The sequence below is a fragment of the Bidens hawaiensis genome, unplaced genomic scaffold, assembly GCF_021521415.1.
Source record: "Bidens hawaiensis isolate Kalapana, Puna unplaced genomic scaffold, B.hawaiensis_p1.1 tig00036375_1, whole genome shotgun sequence".
Lineage (NCBI taxonomy): Eukaryota > Viridiplantae > Streptophyta > Magnoliopsida > Asterales > Asteraceae > Bidens > Bidens hawaiensis.
Genome location: NW_027505409.1, coordinates 130,186 through 148,631, shown reverse-complemented (window position 1 = coordinate 148,631; position 18,446 = coordinate 130,186). Strand labels below are relative to the sequence as shown.

Sequence of the window (18,446 nt, the reverse complement as noted above, 5' to 3'; positions counted from 1 at the left end):
TTGTCTGCTTATAACTTTTCATTAAGTTAATAAGTTACAAAAGTGTAACTTGTGGAACTTTTCTTCTTACAATATAAGCAATTCCAAACACCTTATTACTTTTCAAAAGTTTATAAGTTATAAGTTGGTGAAAATAAGCAATCCCAAACACCCCTGAGTGTGCATACTTTACAAATAACTTAACTTAAATCAGTTAGTGGAAATTTTAGTTAATGACGACAAAGATATGTTAAGGTTACATGATTGATTGTGTAGAATTTGAAGAAATTAGTGGTTTTCTTAAACTGATTATGGAGGATGGAAGCTCATATGACTATAAATTATGATCATAAAAAGTGATGTCCGCTTGAGTAACCGGACACTTGCGATTATGATAGAGGTGCACAAAATACCCGGTTCCGGACCTGACCTGGAACCGGTTCCTTGCTTTACCCAACCCGTGGGTACGACTTGGTATTTGGTTTCTCCCCGGACCTATACCCGGAACCAGACCCGCTGGAACTGGTTCCATCTTTATCCTGTCAAAACCCGACCCAACCAAAAATTGGGGAAAAAAACCGGAAAACCCAGTTAAAACCCGGTCAAATGCCCGACTATACCTGGAACTGGTTCTTGCTAGACCCGGTTTTCAGTTTTGTTGGCCATCAATTATGTTTACTAAAAATACCCGGTTTGTGCACCTCTAGATTACGGGCCAGGCGGTTTATTTTGTTGACTCGATTATTTAAACAGTGCAACCCAAATACAGCCCGTTTAGCCGGATACTTACTAGGCCCGAACTTTCTATACCTTAAATTCCTTCAAACAGCTCTGACGCTCTGTTAGGTTTATGTGGAGGTTCGGCCCATTTGCTTAAGAAAATGGTGTTGCATTTGAAAATCTAAAAAGGTAAAAATAAAAATAAAATAGGTTGAATTTGCATGCATATAACCTTTGAAAACAGGAATTTAACATATTTATCTGATTAAAAAACTATTGATATACTTACATTTTTCATTTCTATAGATGCAGATTATAATGCTATTGTTATACCGTTCTCTTTCATCTTAAGTAACTTTTATGCAAGTTTTGGTTGAATGATTATAGTTGTTTGTAAGTTTTGAGAAAGATATATGAAATTATCTTTTAACGGTAACTAATTTTAATTCTTATACTTAATGAGGCTTTGTTAGTTGAACTAAAAAGAATTATACATAAAAAGGTCAATCTTAAATATCTTTCGACACATTGTCTTATCAATTAATTACGTCCAGTGTGACATACTGGTCATAAGCAGAACAAAATAACTGGTCCATGATAAACAAGACCGAATCAGTAACCACGATCATAAGCGGAACAAAATAACCAGTCCAAGACATTGTCGTACAGGCTCAAAGAGACATGTCTTACTAAAATTGCAAGTTTATCAACAGAGCCACAAAAGGCCAAGTTTCACTTCAACGTACAAGTTGAAGTTCCAACAATAATCAACATTCAACATTTCGGGAACCAGTGTACATCTTTTAATCGACAAAGTGCACGTTAGTATTAACAACATTGCCCGCCTTTAATGCAACAAATCCAAAAACAAATGCAACTCATCTATCTTTACACCATGATCCACCCAAACCCATAAACAAATGTTATTGAGGTTTATTAGCAAGTGCCCGACTCGAGACGCCATGCAGCAGTTTAACAAATCCAAGGAAACTGAGCTTCCCGTCCGTGTGTCTGATCCAGTCATGAAGAACCGCATGAACTGGGACTGATGGGCTGAGGCCAAGTTCCTAGACAAATTAATACAAAAAAACAGCTTTAGTAATCGGTTTTGGGCTCAAATCCAACCACAAACTGAAACTGGTTTTTGCAATTTTTGAAAAACTATTGAGTTTCGGTTTTTTGTTCTTCACATGGGTTCGACTCGGTATCGATTTCCCATTTGGGATTAAAATTTCTGTGCAGAAAAGAAAAATGACCCGAATATTGAATTTGGGCCTAAAACTTTTTGCTAATTAATGAGTAGTTGATTGTTGCACATTTGTGTTTACCTTTTGGGCTACAAGCCGCACATCATTTATTAACTTTAACATTCAAAAATAAAATCATAATACATAAATAATAAATTCAATACCGAAAGTCTGTATTTTCCTTTTTTACGGTTCGGTTTGATTTGTTCAGTTTCTGTAAATGCAGAACCGAAACAGGACTAGAAATTCAGTTTTTGAAAAGACATAAAACAAAACCGTCCATTTTGGGTTGGACTCAGTTATTTTGGTTTTTACAAGTTCAGTTGGTTATAAAAGTCAATTCAGTTTGGTTTTTTTCAGTCTTCGATGCACGCAGAACCGAAATAGAACCAGATAATTGGTTTTAAAAAAAAATAAAATCAAACTGTCAATTCTGGGTTGGTTTGGTTATTTCCGTTCTAGGCAGGTTATTTCGGTTTCACACACGCCCCTAGACGGAGGAGACTTACAGATGCAAGTTCTTCAATCATGATGGCTCGGTTGCCATCTTTTTCGAAGAGTTCATAGGCACAACGAGCATGTTGTTCCCATCTATCGAGAGATTCGAGCTGATAGATATTTATGGCAGCTGCACAAAACTCCTCGAAATCCATCCTTCGGTATTGTAGAGCGCTAAGCTGTGGTCATAGAAACATGCATGATGAATATTGATGATCATGAAGCATGCAAGTAAATAATGGCTTTAGGATAAAAAGATATGATTAATGACTTACCAATGCTAGGAAATCATGGACTCGTGATTCCTTCATGGCATTCGTAGCATGTTTCATCAACGCCTGAGTAGGTTCATGAAATATTAAAAGCCTTTAATATTGTAAATAACATAAAAAACCAGCATGCGATTTATTTTACACGAAAAATTCCAGCAATCTATTATTGGTATATTAAGTCCCTAAACTTGTCAAATAAGTTTGAGCACTTTTTCATGTACTTTTTATAAATTTAGGATATACCAAAATTAGATAGGACTTTTTCATGCAAAAACAATAATATATTGTACTTTTTAACCTTGTACTTGCAAAATTTTTCTATAAAACAAATGTAGTTTCTTAATAAGATAAGTGCATTGGGGGCTCACTGATTTGATATTTTCCATGCTTATAGACCTGTTTTTGCTCGGTTCCAACAGAGAAAACTGCTCCTTTAAATAGTACAACTCGTCTACAGTCAACGTCTTAGATAGCGCCTGCAATTTAAGAGGTAAAATAATTAAAATAAACACGAATTGTTAATTCTCGGCACGCATCAAATGAACAGAAAACACACCCGTAAAGCAGCTTTACGAAGAGCGGAAGACCGCATATAACTCTTCATTAGTCTCAATGTCGAGATATCGAGAGGCACTTTCACTTCATTTCCATTTTTACCTCTAATCCACTGATGACCTGCTCCATACAAGACCATAATCAATTCAAGATTTACCACTTAACCATTGACCTTGTATTTACAGCCAGTGGACCACTGTCCACCGTGCCGTCTTGAGCCAGTGGACCATTGGGCCGTGTTTAAAGCAACCAAAACATAAATGGTTGGAGAATCTTACTGAGGGCTTGAGCAGCCGTCAATCTTTTCCTAGGATCCTTGTTTAATAGACCTTTGACAAAATCTTTGGCCTCGGACGATAGTGTGGGCCAGGGTGCTTCATCAAAACTTGGATTTGCTTTTAAAACAGCCCGAAAAATCCCGGATTCAGATCGAGCCCAAAAAGGGCGGCTGCCACACAAAAGAATATATGCGATAACACCAATACTCCAAACATCCGCCTCGGTACTATATGATCTATGCAGAACCTCAGGTGCCACATAATACGCACTTCCCACAATATCATTAAGCCTTTCATCTAAAAACCATCCATACATAAAAAATTAAAATTCACACACAAAATACATGCATAAACGATATACATAAACACGTATGTATATGTAAAGAGAGAAACCAAGAATAAACAATACCAGGCTTCACGAAGTCTGACAAACCGAAATCTATGGCCTTAAGTGGCGAGTTTTCATCCTTTGATGTAAACAAGAAATTCTGATGCAATTACTAAAAACAGTTACATCAACGATTAAACTTATCCATAACTCGTTATATAAATGTTAAACTAGGTCACCTCTGGTTTCAAGTCACGGTGAACCACACCTTGAAGATGACAAAAAGCGACCACATTTAATATTTGTATCAACACGGCTTTAGCATCATCTTCTGAGTACTTCCCACCTCTAGAGATATAAATTTCAAACCAAATTAATTCAATTAAATCGGTATTCACATATATTCGATCATTTAAGTTACAATCTAATAAAAATCATACCTTGCAAGTATTCTATCTAAGAGCTCGCCTCCTTCACATAACCTAAAACCGTTCGATCAACATAAGTTACCCGAAAATTAGCAAGAAACATAGTTACATAAGACAAAACAAAGAGCTTACTCCATGACAACATAGACTTTTTCATGATCTTCATAAGCATCATAGAACTTGACTAAGTTGTTATGTCCGGTCAACGCGCGCAAAATCTTAACTTCTCTTCTCACATCTTCAATAGCTATAGCTGTTGTCATCTATAAAACACAATTAAAATCAAAATTACTAAAATAATTTAAAATAAAAAATTTATATCCAATTCATCAAATCAAACAACCAAATCCAAAAAGTCAAACCTTTGACTTAGGGATAACTTTGACCGCAACATGTTGACCTTTGAATTCACCTTTCTTAAAGGTAGCTTTACAAGTATACCCAAAATGCCCTCGACCCACTTCTTCACCAATCTCATACTTACTCCCAAAATGCTTCGAAAACCCGAAGCTTTTATCAAGTCCGCCCACTTCCGCCGTGTTTCCCGCCGCTCCGGTCGCCTGCCGCCGTGCCAGCACAGACTTAATGTGTTTCGCCGGCGAAGGCGGCGGAAACGGCCGCCGGAAAAACCTCCGGGGAGTCGAATTTGAACTTGGGGTTGTCGCCGGAGATGATTTTTTTGAGAACCAGTTCCGGCCGGGACTGGGAGTGTAAAAGGGATAAAACGGTGACGTTTCGGGGTTTGTTGATTTGTTGTTACTATTATCATTATTATTGGACGTGGTTTGTTTATTATTATTATTATTATTATTATTATTATTATTATTATTATTATTATTATTATTATATGGGATGTGGGTTTCATGGTGGCCGGATAAATTGGATGTGGGTTTTGAGGTGCAGCCACCCATTATTAATTAATTAATTAATTAATGTTTGAGGATGAAAAGATGGTGTTTAGATTTGGTGAAGAAGCATTGTGTGATGCAATATTTTGAATTTGTATTGAGGCTTTACTAAGCAGGACGGAGATCTGTATATTAATGGCGAAAAATAGAGAGAGAGAGAGAGATTGTGTTGTATTTGATTTTTTTATATTTTTTAAAACGGACAAACGAATACTACAAATTATTAGTTATCATATCGGGATACACTCGTCTTTCGATCTGGAAAAGACACTACCTAAGGTCAACACCCATGAACGTTCGCCTGAAAACACGGCAATACGATGAGAAAAATACCATTTAGTTCAAAGATCCAACCAATAAACACATTATACTCGTCTAGTCTCCCATCATATCATAAGGGTGATTATTATTTTTTATAATGAAATGATAATAAATGAATGAATAAGAAATGTATGTAACGCTACGTTTGTTTTTAATAGAGTTTATTTTGTTTTTAAGGGAATTAAAAACTTTCGAAACTGTGTTTTTTTTTTTGTAATCTTATTAAGTTAAGAAGTTTATATTTTCTATACTTTTTTCAAATGATTTGATCTTCTTTCACTAATTAAGTTGTTACCTTTTTAATAAAGCTAGGTTTGTAACCGACACTAAAAGTTAGAATAATAATTATTCTTAACACATAAAAAGTAGCCACATAGTTTAACTTGTAACATGAAAAACTAACAAATTCAAAAATAATATAGTATATTGATTTTTATTAATCTTAACTATCGTCTTTTGGTCGATGTCAGTCCCAACTAACGAAGTGACTCCTGACGGTCCTAACTTTTAATTGCAGGTCGCCAGAGAAACGTTTTAGCCGAAAAAACTCACATTTTTTTTTTCTGGAATTGGTTCATTATCTGTTAGTTTCTTTATGGTATTGGCACTAAACCAAAAAAATGAATTAGTAAACGACCAGAATATTCATATAACTTATGATACAAAAAATAACATATTTAAAACGACGTTTATTAGGTTGATAAAACACATGCATTACAACGGAAAATAGACGCGAATTGGGTCGGTTTTCAGTTACGTTCGTTACGGTACCGGAACTAAAATAAAAAAAAAAAACAAATATTGGTTGGTAACACCTGGGCGTTACAGTGGTGAGTCAACCCAAATTGGGTTGGTTTCAATTATGTCCGTTACGATATCAAAACTTAACTAAATAAAATAAGAAAATTTTTTTTTATGTTTTTAAGTTTCCAACTGACTATATTATCTGTTTAATAAATAAAAAGATGGGCGGTCGTGGCACTTGACACCTTAAAGTTAAAGAAAAGTATATCACATCCCACATTATGTAAGTGAGAAATCAAAGAGGAAACCAACTAGGTATTTATATCTACTATTATAATAAAATACTAGTTACTTGTGTCACTTGTCACTCCCTTAGTCATTCTTATTTTTTTAGCTTTGTTTCAAAAACATAAATTCAACAAACATTATTTTAGATCTGGTCAACTATTTTACCATATTTTCTAAAAATTCGAATTCTTTGTTTATATGGAAAACTACAATCACGATTTACTAGTTATTTAAAACTTTTCATTATGTTTTTTTTTTTCATAACTAAGATACCATTAGTTGTTTAGTTTTTTCGTTATTCATATTTTTGTTGACTATATTTTACTTAATGTGCAAAGTTTTAATATTTTTATTAAAATCACTTTATTTAATAATTTTAAAATTAAGAAAATTTTAGGTAAATATTAAAACCATTATTATTTTTAGCTGAAACTTTGGAAACCTACAATTCTGGTTTTCTTGCTAAAACTCTAATCATACGAATAATTATTAGTTGTAAACCTTAAAATCAAGTATTAAATTATATCTTTTTTCTTATTAATACATGTGTGAAAACAATCATGGTTTACTATGTGTTTAATATTTCAACAACTTTTCAAATGAAATTATCTAATCACACGGGATATGTATCAAATTATATATATTCATTATTTAACACTTTTAACTAATATAAATGTGAGTGATTTGATTTTTCATTTTTTCCTAAATATAAATCAATATATTATTTTAGATAGATTTTTTAAGGAAGAAATCAAGGGTCGAATATGATCAAGCTATAATAACGGTTTTTTTTATTTAATCTGGTCAACTCATTTACCATGATTGTTTCCTGTAAATCTGAATTCTTTCATTATTTTGAAAACTACAATCATGATTTTTCAATTTTTTAAATAATTATAGAGATAGGGATATATCAATTTAATTAAATATTGCAACTTCTTCTTAAAATAATCACTAATCACACGCGATTAGTATTCAAAGTTTAAAACATTTTTTATCTAATATTTTCAAGTACTACATATAAGAACATCATGTGGTACTTTGCTAACTTATACAGTAATCAATGTTTTGACAACTATGGCAAACAGGTTAGTATGTTTTTTTTCATATTTATGCCAATTGCATTCCTTGTGTAATACTTTTAACTATTTCATATATTCCTTGATTATATGACTTTTAATTGTAATAAATTAAAAACAAAACTTGTCATATTTTAATTAGTATAATACTTTGTATTAAAAGTCCGTTAGTATAATATTATTAAAAGTATCCAATTCAATAAAAAAAATAACCAACATATATCTTTTTACTTGAAATAACCCGTGTTATTACATGGACGGTTATATGTTGCCTTGTCAAGAGTTACAAGCAGACATGTGCTAAAGAATTTGATTATTGATAAACAAGGTAATCTGACCAATACAAGCACAAATGTAGTGTACAAGGAAATGTTCTTATTTGTAAAGTATTTGTGTAATGTTTCTTTTGTAATTCCTGTAATTTCTATGTTAGTTGTAATTGTATTAATAATATATGATAATTTTGTCGTTGATTGTATATTTCTTAATGTTTAAATTTTAAAATGAGAAAATTATAATTTGCTTCCCTATGCTTTATGGGTGGGAGCACTTTACAAACCCGAGTCCGATTTTGCGTGTAGCGTGCCACTAAAGCAGATGGAGGCAAATCATAATTTTTTTAAATTTTTCATCAATTACTCGTGTAATACACGGGCCTTAAACTAGTGTATTTTATACTCCTATATTCGTTGTTAAGAACATAAAAATAAACAAGAAGAAATGAAATATACATGGTTGGCTCAACGATTTTGGAGACGTAAATCAAAATGATATTTTGTGATCATTTCATGACAATTGTGAATTAAAAAAAATAATGCTTATAACTCATCTCAAACTCGTGACCTACAAAAAAAACATACAAATTTACCACCACACCAATATATAATTTTGAGATTGACTCCGCCCATTATAATATATAATGCTTTTTTAATTGGAGGCCTATGTTAGGCATGACCCTAAAGCCCTTGCTTTGTTTTACTAACCCACAGACCTGCCCTAAAAAGAGATATATAAGTTAAAGTTACAGATAAACTACGAATGTTGTATATAAAGAAATATTTAAAGATTTAGAAATTTCCAATATGTAAATATTATTTTTCATATTGTTATATTGTTTAATATGTAATTTATTATACAGTATAATACATATTTATATAAAACGTTTAACATGTGTTCTTGTATTTCACGTTGTGTCATCGTGTCACACCCCCTTTTCGGGCCTAGGAGTGTGAACCATAGTTGGTACCATAATTGTAAATAAATCAGAGTTACGGGTTTAAGCGGAAAACTTTATAAAAACAAATGATCGTTATTAAAATATTTACAATACAAAAGACGAGACGAAAGTCTCGTTTTACTTATTTATATGTTTTACAAAACCAGCATATTTTATATTTACACAAAATTATCCGAGCCATCGGATTCTTGAGCTTCTTCGTCTTGCAAGCTCTATTCGTGATTACCTGCAAAATGTAAATAAAATACGTCAACAACGAATGCTGGTGAATATGCTGAAGCTAAAAATATTTTCTTTACTTAATCACCCCTCGAGACCACGTAAGTCTCGGCCCATCTTGGCTTTGGAATAATCAAGTTAAATCAATCATCATAAACTCGAGTCTCTGCACTAGGTCACCTCAGCGAAACACCGCAGCGTTTACGACATAACTTAGGTACCATAAATATACACATGGCCATTCCCCACTTGGACGTAACTTAGGTCCGGCCCATCATGGCTGGAGGTCGTGACCAAGCGTGGTGCGATGTGCCCACCGTGTTCCACATATGTAAGGATCCAGACAAACTTATACCATAGTCTGAGGGCTGGCTTATACTCTTATTTATAATGTTTTTAGAGACACGTAGCCTCATGTAAAGTTTTACACATAACACGTTTGTTTGTTTGAAAACAAGTTTGTAAAAGTGGGGCGTATTCACCTTGTCTCTTTAGGATCGGCTTCACTCACCGTCCAAGGGTCTTTCCCTTTCTTTTATCTCGAACCTATAGTTACGAGTATAAATGTTTGTTAGTCGGATACACGATCCGGCTTAAGACCTTTAGTCTTATATCTCAATCCTCGATTGAACCTCTAGTTCAATTCTTATTTACTTGAAAACCTCTTGTTTAAAAGTAAATTTATAAACCTTTAGTTTATATTCAAAACCCGACGTGTCTTCTTCTCCAAGAAACGTAATCTTTTCTTTTATTATTTAAGAATACTCTTTATTCATTAAATAATATTTTCATAACAAAGAATATATACATATATACTTACACACATATATATGTTATCATATATTCAATATTCAATCTTTCATTCATTTCTTTGTTATGTTTTCTCTTCTTTTCTTTTATCGAGGTATCGAGTATAACCTCGACTTAAGACTTAAGCCTTTATAATATTAGATTATATTGAATTCGATATTACGCCTAACCTTAAGTGGCGTACCGAAATCCCAGGGACTTGAGCAGCACTCCGATGCCGCTTTACTTCTCGATTGTCAAACGATTACGCCAAACTTTCGTACCCGTCGACACGTTTATCGAGATTCATTGCCATTTCAACAACATCTTCTTGGTATGTGGGTGGAGGGTGGTATGAACTTTCAAGGAAACGATAATACACAACAAGATTCGAGGCACGCTTATCGAGGAATTCGTGTCACGTTTTACGAGGTATTCTAGTGAGAGAGTAGAGAAAGGTGAGAGCTGATTTGGGATGCCTGGAGTGAGATCCCATGGCCGCTATTTATAGGCAATACTTTGGTCCCCATCGCGCTACGCGATAGGTCCCTGGGCAGGCCTATCGCGTACCGCGATATAGACCTGATGACGCAGAGGTGTAGACCTGCCACGTGTTGACACGTGGCAGGCGCCGCTCCACGTGGCGGCAGTGTTGCCACGTGGTGACACGTGGCAGCACATAGTGCCACCGTGTGCCACGTGGCACACGTGTTAAACATTGTCAGACACCCCATCGCGATACGCGATGGGAGTCTCTTCTGACTCATCGCGTAGCGCGATGGGTCAGGAAAACAGATTTTTCATTTTTAACCTTTAAGTTTGGATTTTGGCAATTTTAGTCCCTAGACTTTGGAAAGTTGATACTTTGAACTCGAAATTTTCATGGTGTTACATCCTCCCCACCTTGAAACAAATCTCGTCCTTGAGATTGCTTTACTCAAACAAGTGTGGGTATTTCTTTTTCATTTCTGATTCGAGTTCCCAAGTATATTCAGGCCCTCTACGCGAGCCCCTTTTAACTTTCACAATTTTCAAAGTTCCTCTTTTCAATTTCTTTGTTTTCGAACCTTCAATTTTAATTGGACGTTCTACGAATTTTAAATTTTCGTTTATTTCTACGTCTTTCAATGGCATAGCTAAAGATTCATCGGTTAAACATTTACGCAGATTCGAAACATGGAACACATCATGTATTCCTTGCATTTTCTCGGGCAGTCAAAACCGGTATCCAACAGTGCCGATTCGTTCGAGTACTTCAAAAGGTCCAACGAATCGAGGACTTAACTTTCCTTTCTTACCGAAGCGAACTACGCCTTTCCAAGGCGAGACTTTTAATAACACTTTGTCACCGACTTTGAATTCTAATGGCTTACGACGAACATCGGCGTAGCTCTTTTGACGATCACGTGCCGTCTTAAGTCGTTCTCGAATTTGAATAACCTTGTTGGTGGTTTCTTGGACTATTTCGGGTCCAAATAGTTGGTTGTCTCCGGTTTCAGACCAACACACAGGCGTTCTACACTTTCGACCATATAACGCCTCGAATGGTGCGGCTTGTATACTCGTGTGATAGCTATTGTTATACGAAAATTCCATTAGGGGTAAGTGGTCATCCCAACTTCCACCTAAGTCGATCACACAAGCGCGAAGCATATCTTCCAACGTTTGAATAGTCCTTTCGCTTTGCCCATCAGTTTGCTGATGATAGGTAGTGCTAAGGTTCAACTTCGTACCAAGAACTTGTTGGAAGCTTTTCCAGAAATGACGTAAAACGAGTGTCTCGATCAGATATTATAGACAGCGGTACTCCATGCAAAGCAATAATGTTGTTTACATATATACGTGCTAATCTATCCATAGAGTATGACTCATTGATGGGTATGAAATGTGCGAACTTTGTTAAACGATCCACAATTACCCAAATAGCATTATGTTGTCGATTCGTCTTCGGGAGTTTGGTAATGAAATCCGTAGTGATTAACTCCTACTTCCAAACGGGAAGTTCGGGTTGCTGTAGCAATCCCGAAGGCTTTTGATGTTCATCCTTGACTTTTAAACAAGTCAAACATTTCGCAACATGCGAAGCGGCATCCCTTTTCATTCCATTCCACCAATAGTTTGTCTTAAGATTGTGATACATCTTATCACTTCCGGGATGCATCGTATATTTTGACTTGTGAGCTTCATTCAAGATTTTCTCACGCAAACTTCCAACGATTGGTACCCAAATTCGGTTTCCCATTCTAAGGATACCATCGTCACCCTTGACTAACGAGTCAATGGTGCCGTTACGTTTTTCGTCGGAGATTTGGTTTTCATTGATCGCTTGTGTTTGCGCGGATATGATTTGTTCGAAAGATCAATTTGAAGTTCTAGCCGCAATGCTCGAACTCTTTTTGGCTTTTCGTGCTCCTTATGACTTAAAGCGTCAGCCATAACGTTAGTTTTACCTTTGTGATAAACGATCTCACAGTCGTAGTCATTGAGCGTTTCCATCCATCGCCGTTGGCGCATGTTGAGCTCCTTTTGATCAAAGATGTGTTTCAAGCTCTTATGATCAGTGTACACGGTAAATCTAACTCCATAGAGATAGTGCCTCCATATCTTAAGTGCAAAGATTATGGCGCCTAACTCTAGATCGTGAGTTGTGTAATTCTTTTCGTGTACTTTGAGTTGACGAGAGGCGTAAGCGATTACTTTCTTGCGTTGCATTAGTACGCATCCCAAACCCAAGTGAGACGCGTCACTAAATACCACAAAATCCTTAGTACCTTCTGGCAAAGCCAAAATAGGTGCTTGAGTGAGTTTTTGTTTGAGTATATCGAACGCCTCTTGTTGCTTCGTTCCCCATTTATACTTGATATTCTTACGAGTTAATGAGGTTAAAGGAATGGCGATTCGAGAAAAGTTCTCGATGAACCTACGGTAATAGCCGGCCAAACCTAAGAAACTTTGGATTTCGGTTGGCGATTTCGGGACTTCCCATTTAGAGATAGCTTAAATCTTAGCAGGGTCCACTTGAATACCGTTGATGTTGATAATGTGACCAAGAAATTGCACCTCGTGCAACCAGAACTTGCATTTTGAGAACTTGGCGTACAACTTCTCGGTTCTAAGAATTTCAAGCATGTTTGCAGATGAATTTCATGATCAGCCTTGGACTTAGAGTAAATAAGTATGTTGTCGATGAAGACGATAACAAATTTATCCAAGTATGGCTTACAGATATGGTTCATCATATCCATGAACGCAGCTGGGGCATTAGTGAGTTCAAACGGCATAACCATAAACACATAATGTCCATACCTTGTTCAAAACGCGGTTTTCAGAATATCTTCGATTTGAACATTGAGTTGGTGATAGCCGGAACGAAGATCGATTTTTGAAAAATAGCTAGAACCTTGAAGTTGGTCGAAAAGATCATCGATACGAGGGAGTGGATATCGGTTTTTGATTGTAACTTTGTTCAACGCACGATAATCGATACACATTCGCATAGAACCATCCTTCTTTTTGACGAATAGAATTGGCACTCCCCAAGGCGAAGAACTTGGTCGAATGAAACCTTTCTCCAAAAGCTCATCAAGTTGTTTCTTCAACTCCTTCATCTCAATTGGCGCTAAATGATATGGAGCTTTGGCGATTGGAGCAGTACCAGGAATAAGATCGATCCTAAACTCTACTTCACGATCGGGAGGGATTCCAGGAAGTTCATTAGGAAAGACATCAGAAAAGTCAGAAACGATAGGAACGTCTTTGATTTCTTTTGGCTTTGATTCTTTGGTGACGTAGGCCATGAATGCGAAGAATCCTTGATTCAAACATCTGTTAGCCATAATAATAGAAATTATGCTAACTTGGCCAGTGTCTTTGTCCCCTTCAATTCGAATCGTACGTTTATCGGGGGCTTGAAGTTCAATAGTTTTGCTATTGCAAATAATATGGGCTTGGTTATCGGATAACCAATCCATACCAAGTACAATATCAAAACCAGCCAAACTCATAGGCAACAAGCAAATAGGTAAGATATAACCAGCTAGAAGGATTTTTTTCGTTTTCAAGGGCTTCGGAGATCTTAACGATTTCGCCACTAGCAGTCTCGACGTTTAGAGTTTTATCTAATTTTGTTAATGGTTCGTTTAATAGACTTCAGAAATTATAATCTATAAAACTTAAATTTGCACCTGAATCAAATAAAACTCTAGCATAGGTGTCGTTGACTAGAAACGTACCGGTTACGGTTTCCGGCACATCAGCGGCCCTTTGTGTCAAGTACAAAGACACGAGCGTTTCCCTTTTTGTTTTGGCCACTTCCACCCGCACTACCAGCAGCAGGCTTGTTCTTTGGGCACTCAAAACTCAGATGGCCCATCTCCTTGCAATTAAAGCAAGTCATCTTCTTCTTCCAACAATTAGCAGCATCATGTCCCGTACGATTACAGGACTCACAGACTTTAGGAGACGGGGCGAAATTGCATCGACCCTTGTGATACCTCCTACAAGTCTTGCATGGCGTAGAGTTGTTTCGGTTTATGCCCTTGCTTCTAAAGTTGGAATTTCCACCAGTCTTTCCTTGAGCAGCTGTTGGTGTCACCTTCTTGTCCTCTTCTTTGTTGCGGACCATGCCGCCCATTAAGTAACTAGCCAACTCCATTGCGGAGTCAGCGGTCTGAGGCAAGTGCGACCTCACTATGTCACGGATTTCCCGCGGCAATCCCCAAATATATCGTGTAACTTTGCTAGACTCAGGGTTAACCAGCTGGGGAACAAGGCGACAATACTCAAGGAACTTAGTATTGTATTCGCGGAGGTTTGTCCCTATGACCTTATGGTTAAGGAACTTTGTTTGAATCTGATCAGTCTCATGCATAGGACAAAACTTTGCCATCACCATGGCTTTAAACTCATCCCAACACAGACTATACATTTTGTCTCTTCCCTTGCTCATCAACAGAGCATTCCACCATTCGTGTGCTTCACCCTTAAACATGAGAGCGGAGTATTGAATTTTCTCCTCCTCGGAACACTTGCTTGTGATAACAAGAGTTTCCATATCCTCAAGCCACCTCACGGTTGTGATGGCTCCCTTGTCACCATGGAACTCTTTTGGTCCATAGTACTTAAAATCTTTGAATGTACAACCACTAATCTTGAGTTTCTTGAACTCACGTCTAATTCCGCCATCGGTGTTAGACTCATGAACACTCTCTTCAACTCGAGATGGGTTTGGATGAGATTTTTCGGATTTTTGAGAGGGATGAACAGAAGGATTAACAGTTCGGGTATGTCTAGATTGTCTAGATTGAGATCTAGACGCGGATTCTTCCCTAACCGCATCTTTAATCATCTTTTGGATTCTATTCATGTATTTCTCGGGAATTTCTTCCTCTTGTTCGTTTTCAGGGCCTTTCCCATTATTTCTCATTTCTTTTTCTTTTCAAGCGTTATTATTTTTGTTACTTTGTTCAGACATTTTTTTCTTTCTTTTCAATTTAGTCTGAAATTTCAACAATGTTTATTTATCAAACACACATTTTATTTATTATACATAAATATATATCATAAAGATATATATTTTTCAATACACATACTTATATATATAGGTCTTCACAATATATATAATTGGTCCTATCATTACATTAGAACGCTTCATACGTTCTTTTATTCGTATTTATATTACACATAACAGACACGACTATTTTACACACAGTCTTCATATGGCCACCATTTTCAGTTCTTCAAGAATTTCTTCACAACCTTCGATATCTTGTTGCACTTACGAAGGATTGTTTCTCCAACTTTCTTCTTTTTCTTCTCTTCTTCATCTATCTTTTTCCTCCAGTCATCAGTCTCATGTAGAGCGGGATCCAAATGCTCTTCATAAGATTGTGGAATTACGTCAGGGTATCCATACTGTGGTGGCGGGTCACGGTAACCCAACGTCACCATCTCTAAATGGTTTCTCGGTTCAGGGTACTGGACGTAATTCTCATTGGATGAAAGGTAGAGATAGGTCTTGGCCGCTTGGTTCTGCTCGTGGATCTCATCGGCTTGTTCTTGGATTGACGGAATCCTTCCTTGAAATGGTGGGAAGCTTGACGAAGCTTGATTCCTCAATTTTTCAAGATGCTGGACGTATGGATCCACAGAGCCATAGCTTGCGTTTTGGGAAGTGGGTGATCCTTCCATTGGGCTTGTCATTTCGTTGGAATTTTCAGGATGCTCTTCTTCCGGTTCTTCCTCATATTCTTCTTCAGGATCCTCTTCTTCGGATTCCTCCTCCTCTTCTGATTTCTCTTCTTCCGGTTCATCTTTCTCCATGGGTTGTGTGGTTTCATCGTTTATTGAGATCCTCTGGCAAGTCTCAGTAGGCATCATTACCCTCATCTTGGGTCTACGAGACGGTCCTTCATTATTGTTTGGTTGGGGGTTGTCTTCATTGAAATTGGAGCTTCTGGCATGCCACTCTTGTTGTTCGGAGAGATACTTCATCCACTCGGAGGATGGTTGAGAGTTTGGTAGGTATCCGACTGGATAGCATTGCGGTATCTCCGAGGGTTGATAAGTGGGAATCTCCGATGGTTGGTATGTCGGTACTTCTGAAGGTTGATACATCGGTAGGGTTGGTGGATGGTAGCTTGAGTGTCTTGGTGGTTCAATTCCTTGGTTTGGTGGACTATCGAGAGCATCTATTGGGTAGTGTCGACTTCCGAGGTAGTACACTGGTTTAGACAAGTCGTGTTCCACATCTTGGTTGAAGTATGCTTCATAGTATCCGTCGCTCATGTTGTCTTCGGGGTAGGGTTCGGCAATTCCGGCCTCCTTTGCCTTGCGTACAAATTTTTTGATATGAGCTTTGAACGACATCTAATATTAGGGGTGGTTTAGAATGTAGAGTGGGAAAGAAAGGTTACCAGTCTATCTTATCCCTAAAACACATAAGCAATTATTTCCTAAATTGGATCGAAGCTTGGGTATTGTTTTATGATACCCAATTCGCTAAGATCGATGGCTCTGATACCAACCTGTCACACCCCATTTTCGGGCCTAGGAGTGTGAACCATAGTTGGTACCATAATTGTAAATAAATCAGAGTTACGGGTTTAAGCGGAAGACTTTATAAAAACAAATGATCGTTATTAAAATATTTACAATACAAAAGACGAGACGAAAGTCTCGTTTTACTTGTTTATATGTTTTACAAAACCATCATATTTTATATTTACACAAAATTATCCGAGCCATCGGATTCTTGAGCTTCTTCGTCTTGCAAGCTCTATTCGTAATTACCTGCAAAAAGTAAATAAAATACATCAGCAACGAATGCTGGTGAATATGCTGAAGCTAAAAATATTTTCTTTACTTAATCACCCCTCGAGACCACGTAAGTCTTGGCCCATCTTGGCTTAGGAATAATCAAGTTAAATCAATCATCATAAACTCGAGTCTCTGCACTAGGTCACCTCAGCGAAACACCGCAACGTTTATGACATAACTTAGGTACCATAAATATACACATGGCCATTCCCCACTCGGACGTAACTTAGGTCCGGCTCATCGTGGCTGGAGGTGATGACCAAGCGTGGTGCGATGTGCCCACCGCGTTCCACATATGTAAGGATCCAGACAAACTTATACCATAGCCTGAGGGCTGGCTTATACTCTTATTTATAATATTTTTAGAGACATGTAGCCTCATGTAAAGTTTTACACATAACACGTTTGTTTGTTTGAAAACAAGTTTGTAAAAGTCGGGCGTATTCACCTTGTCTCTGTAGGATCGACTTCACTCACCTTCCAAGGGTCTTTCCCTTTCTTTTATCTCGAACCTATAGTTACGAGTATAAATGTTTGTTAGTCGGATACACGATCCGGCTTAAGACCTTTAGTCTTATATCTCAATCCTCGATTGAACCTCTAGTTCAATTCTTATTTACTTGAAAACCTCTTGTTTAAAAGTAAATTTATAAACCTTTAGTTTATATTCAAAACCCGACATGTCTTCTTCTCCAAGAAACGTAATCTTTTCTTTTATTATTTAAGAATACTCTTTATTCATTAAATAATATTTTCATAACAAAGAATATATACATATATACTTACACACATATATATGTTATCATATATTCAATATTCAATCTTTCATTCATTTCTTTGTTATGTTTTCTCTTCTTTTCTTTTATCGAGGTATCGAGTATAACCTAGACTTAAGACTTAAGCCTTTATAATATTAGATTATATTGAATTCGATATTACGCCTAACCTTAAGTGGCGTACCGAAATTCCAGGGACTTGAGCAGCACTCCGATGCCGCTTTACTTCTCGATTGTCAAACGATTACGCCAAACTTTCGTAACCTGTCGACACGTTTATCGAGATTCATTGCCATTTCAACAACATCTTCTTGGTATGTGAGTGGAGGGTGGTATGAACTTTCAAGGAAACGATAATAGACAACAAGATTCGAGGCACGTTTATCGAGGAATTTGTGGCACGTTTTACGAGGTATTCTAGTGAGAGAGTAGAGAAAGGTGAGAGCTGATTTGGGATGCCTGG

The 18,446-nt window shown here is 36.7% G+C and overlaps 1 protein-coding gene across 1 annotated transcript; it reads right to left on the bottom strand.

Annotated features, from left to right (window-relative positions):
* Nucleotides 1-1,481: 1,481 nt before the first annotated feature.
* Nucleotides 1,482-5,216, bottom strand: LOC143613012 (CDPK-related protein kinase-like). The gene is made up of 11 exons (XM_077086844.1): nt 4,668-5,216; nt 4,438-4,568; nt 4,318-4,359; nt 4,117-4,225; nt 3,959-4,037; nt 3,550-3,846; nt 3,273-3,391; nt 3,085-3,192; nt 2,720-2,782; nt 2,456-2,623; nt 1,482-1,766 (listed from the first exon to the last, which is right to left on the bottom strand). Exons 1-11 carry the CDS (start codon nt 5,214-5,216, stop codon nt 1,623-1,625), a joined length of 1,809 nt encoding a protein of 602 aa, XP_076942959.1. The 3' UTR covers nt 1,482-1,622.
* Between the last annotated feature and the right edge of the window lie 13,230 nt (nt 5,217-18,446).

What these genes read in the sequence shown, in the direction of transcription:
- LOC143613012 (XM_077086844.1), bottom strand. Translation starts at nt 5,216, where the DNA reads ATGGGTGGCTGCACCTCAAAACCCACATCCAATTTATCCGGCCACCAT. An exon ending in AAGTTATCCCTAAGTCAAAG is followed by an intron (nt 4,569 to 4,667) that starts GTTTGACTTTTT and finishes TGTGTTTTATAG; the next exon opens with ATGACAACAGCTATAGCTAT. An exon ending in ACCGTGACTTGAAACCAGAG is followed by an intron (nt 4,038 to 4,116) that starts GTGACCTAGTTT and finishes TAATTGCATCAG; the next exon opens with AATTTCTTGTTTACATCAAA.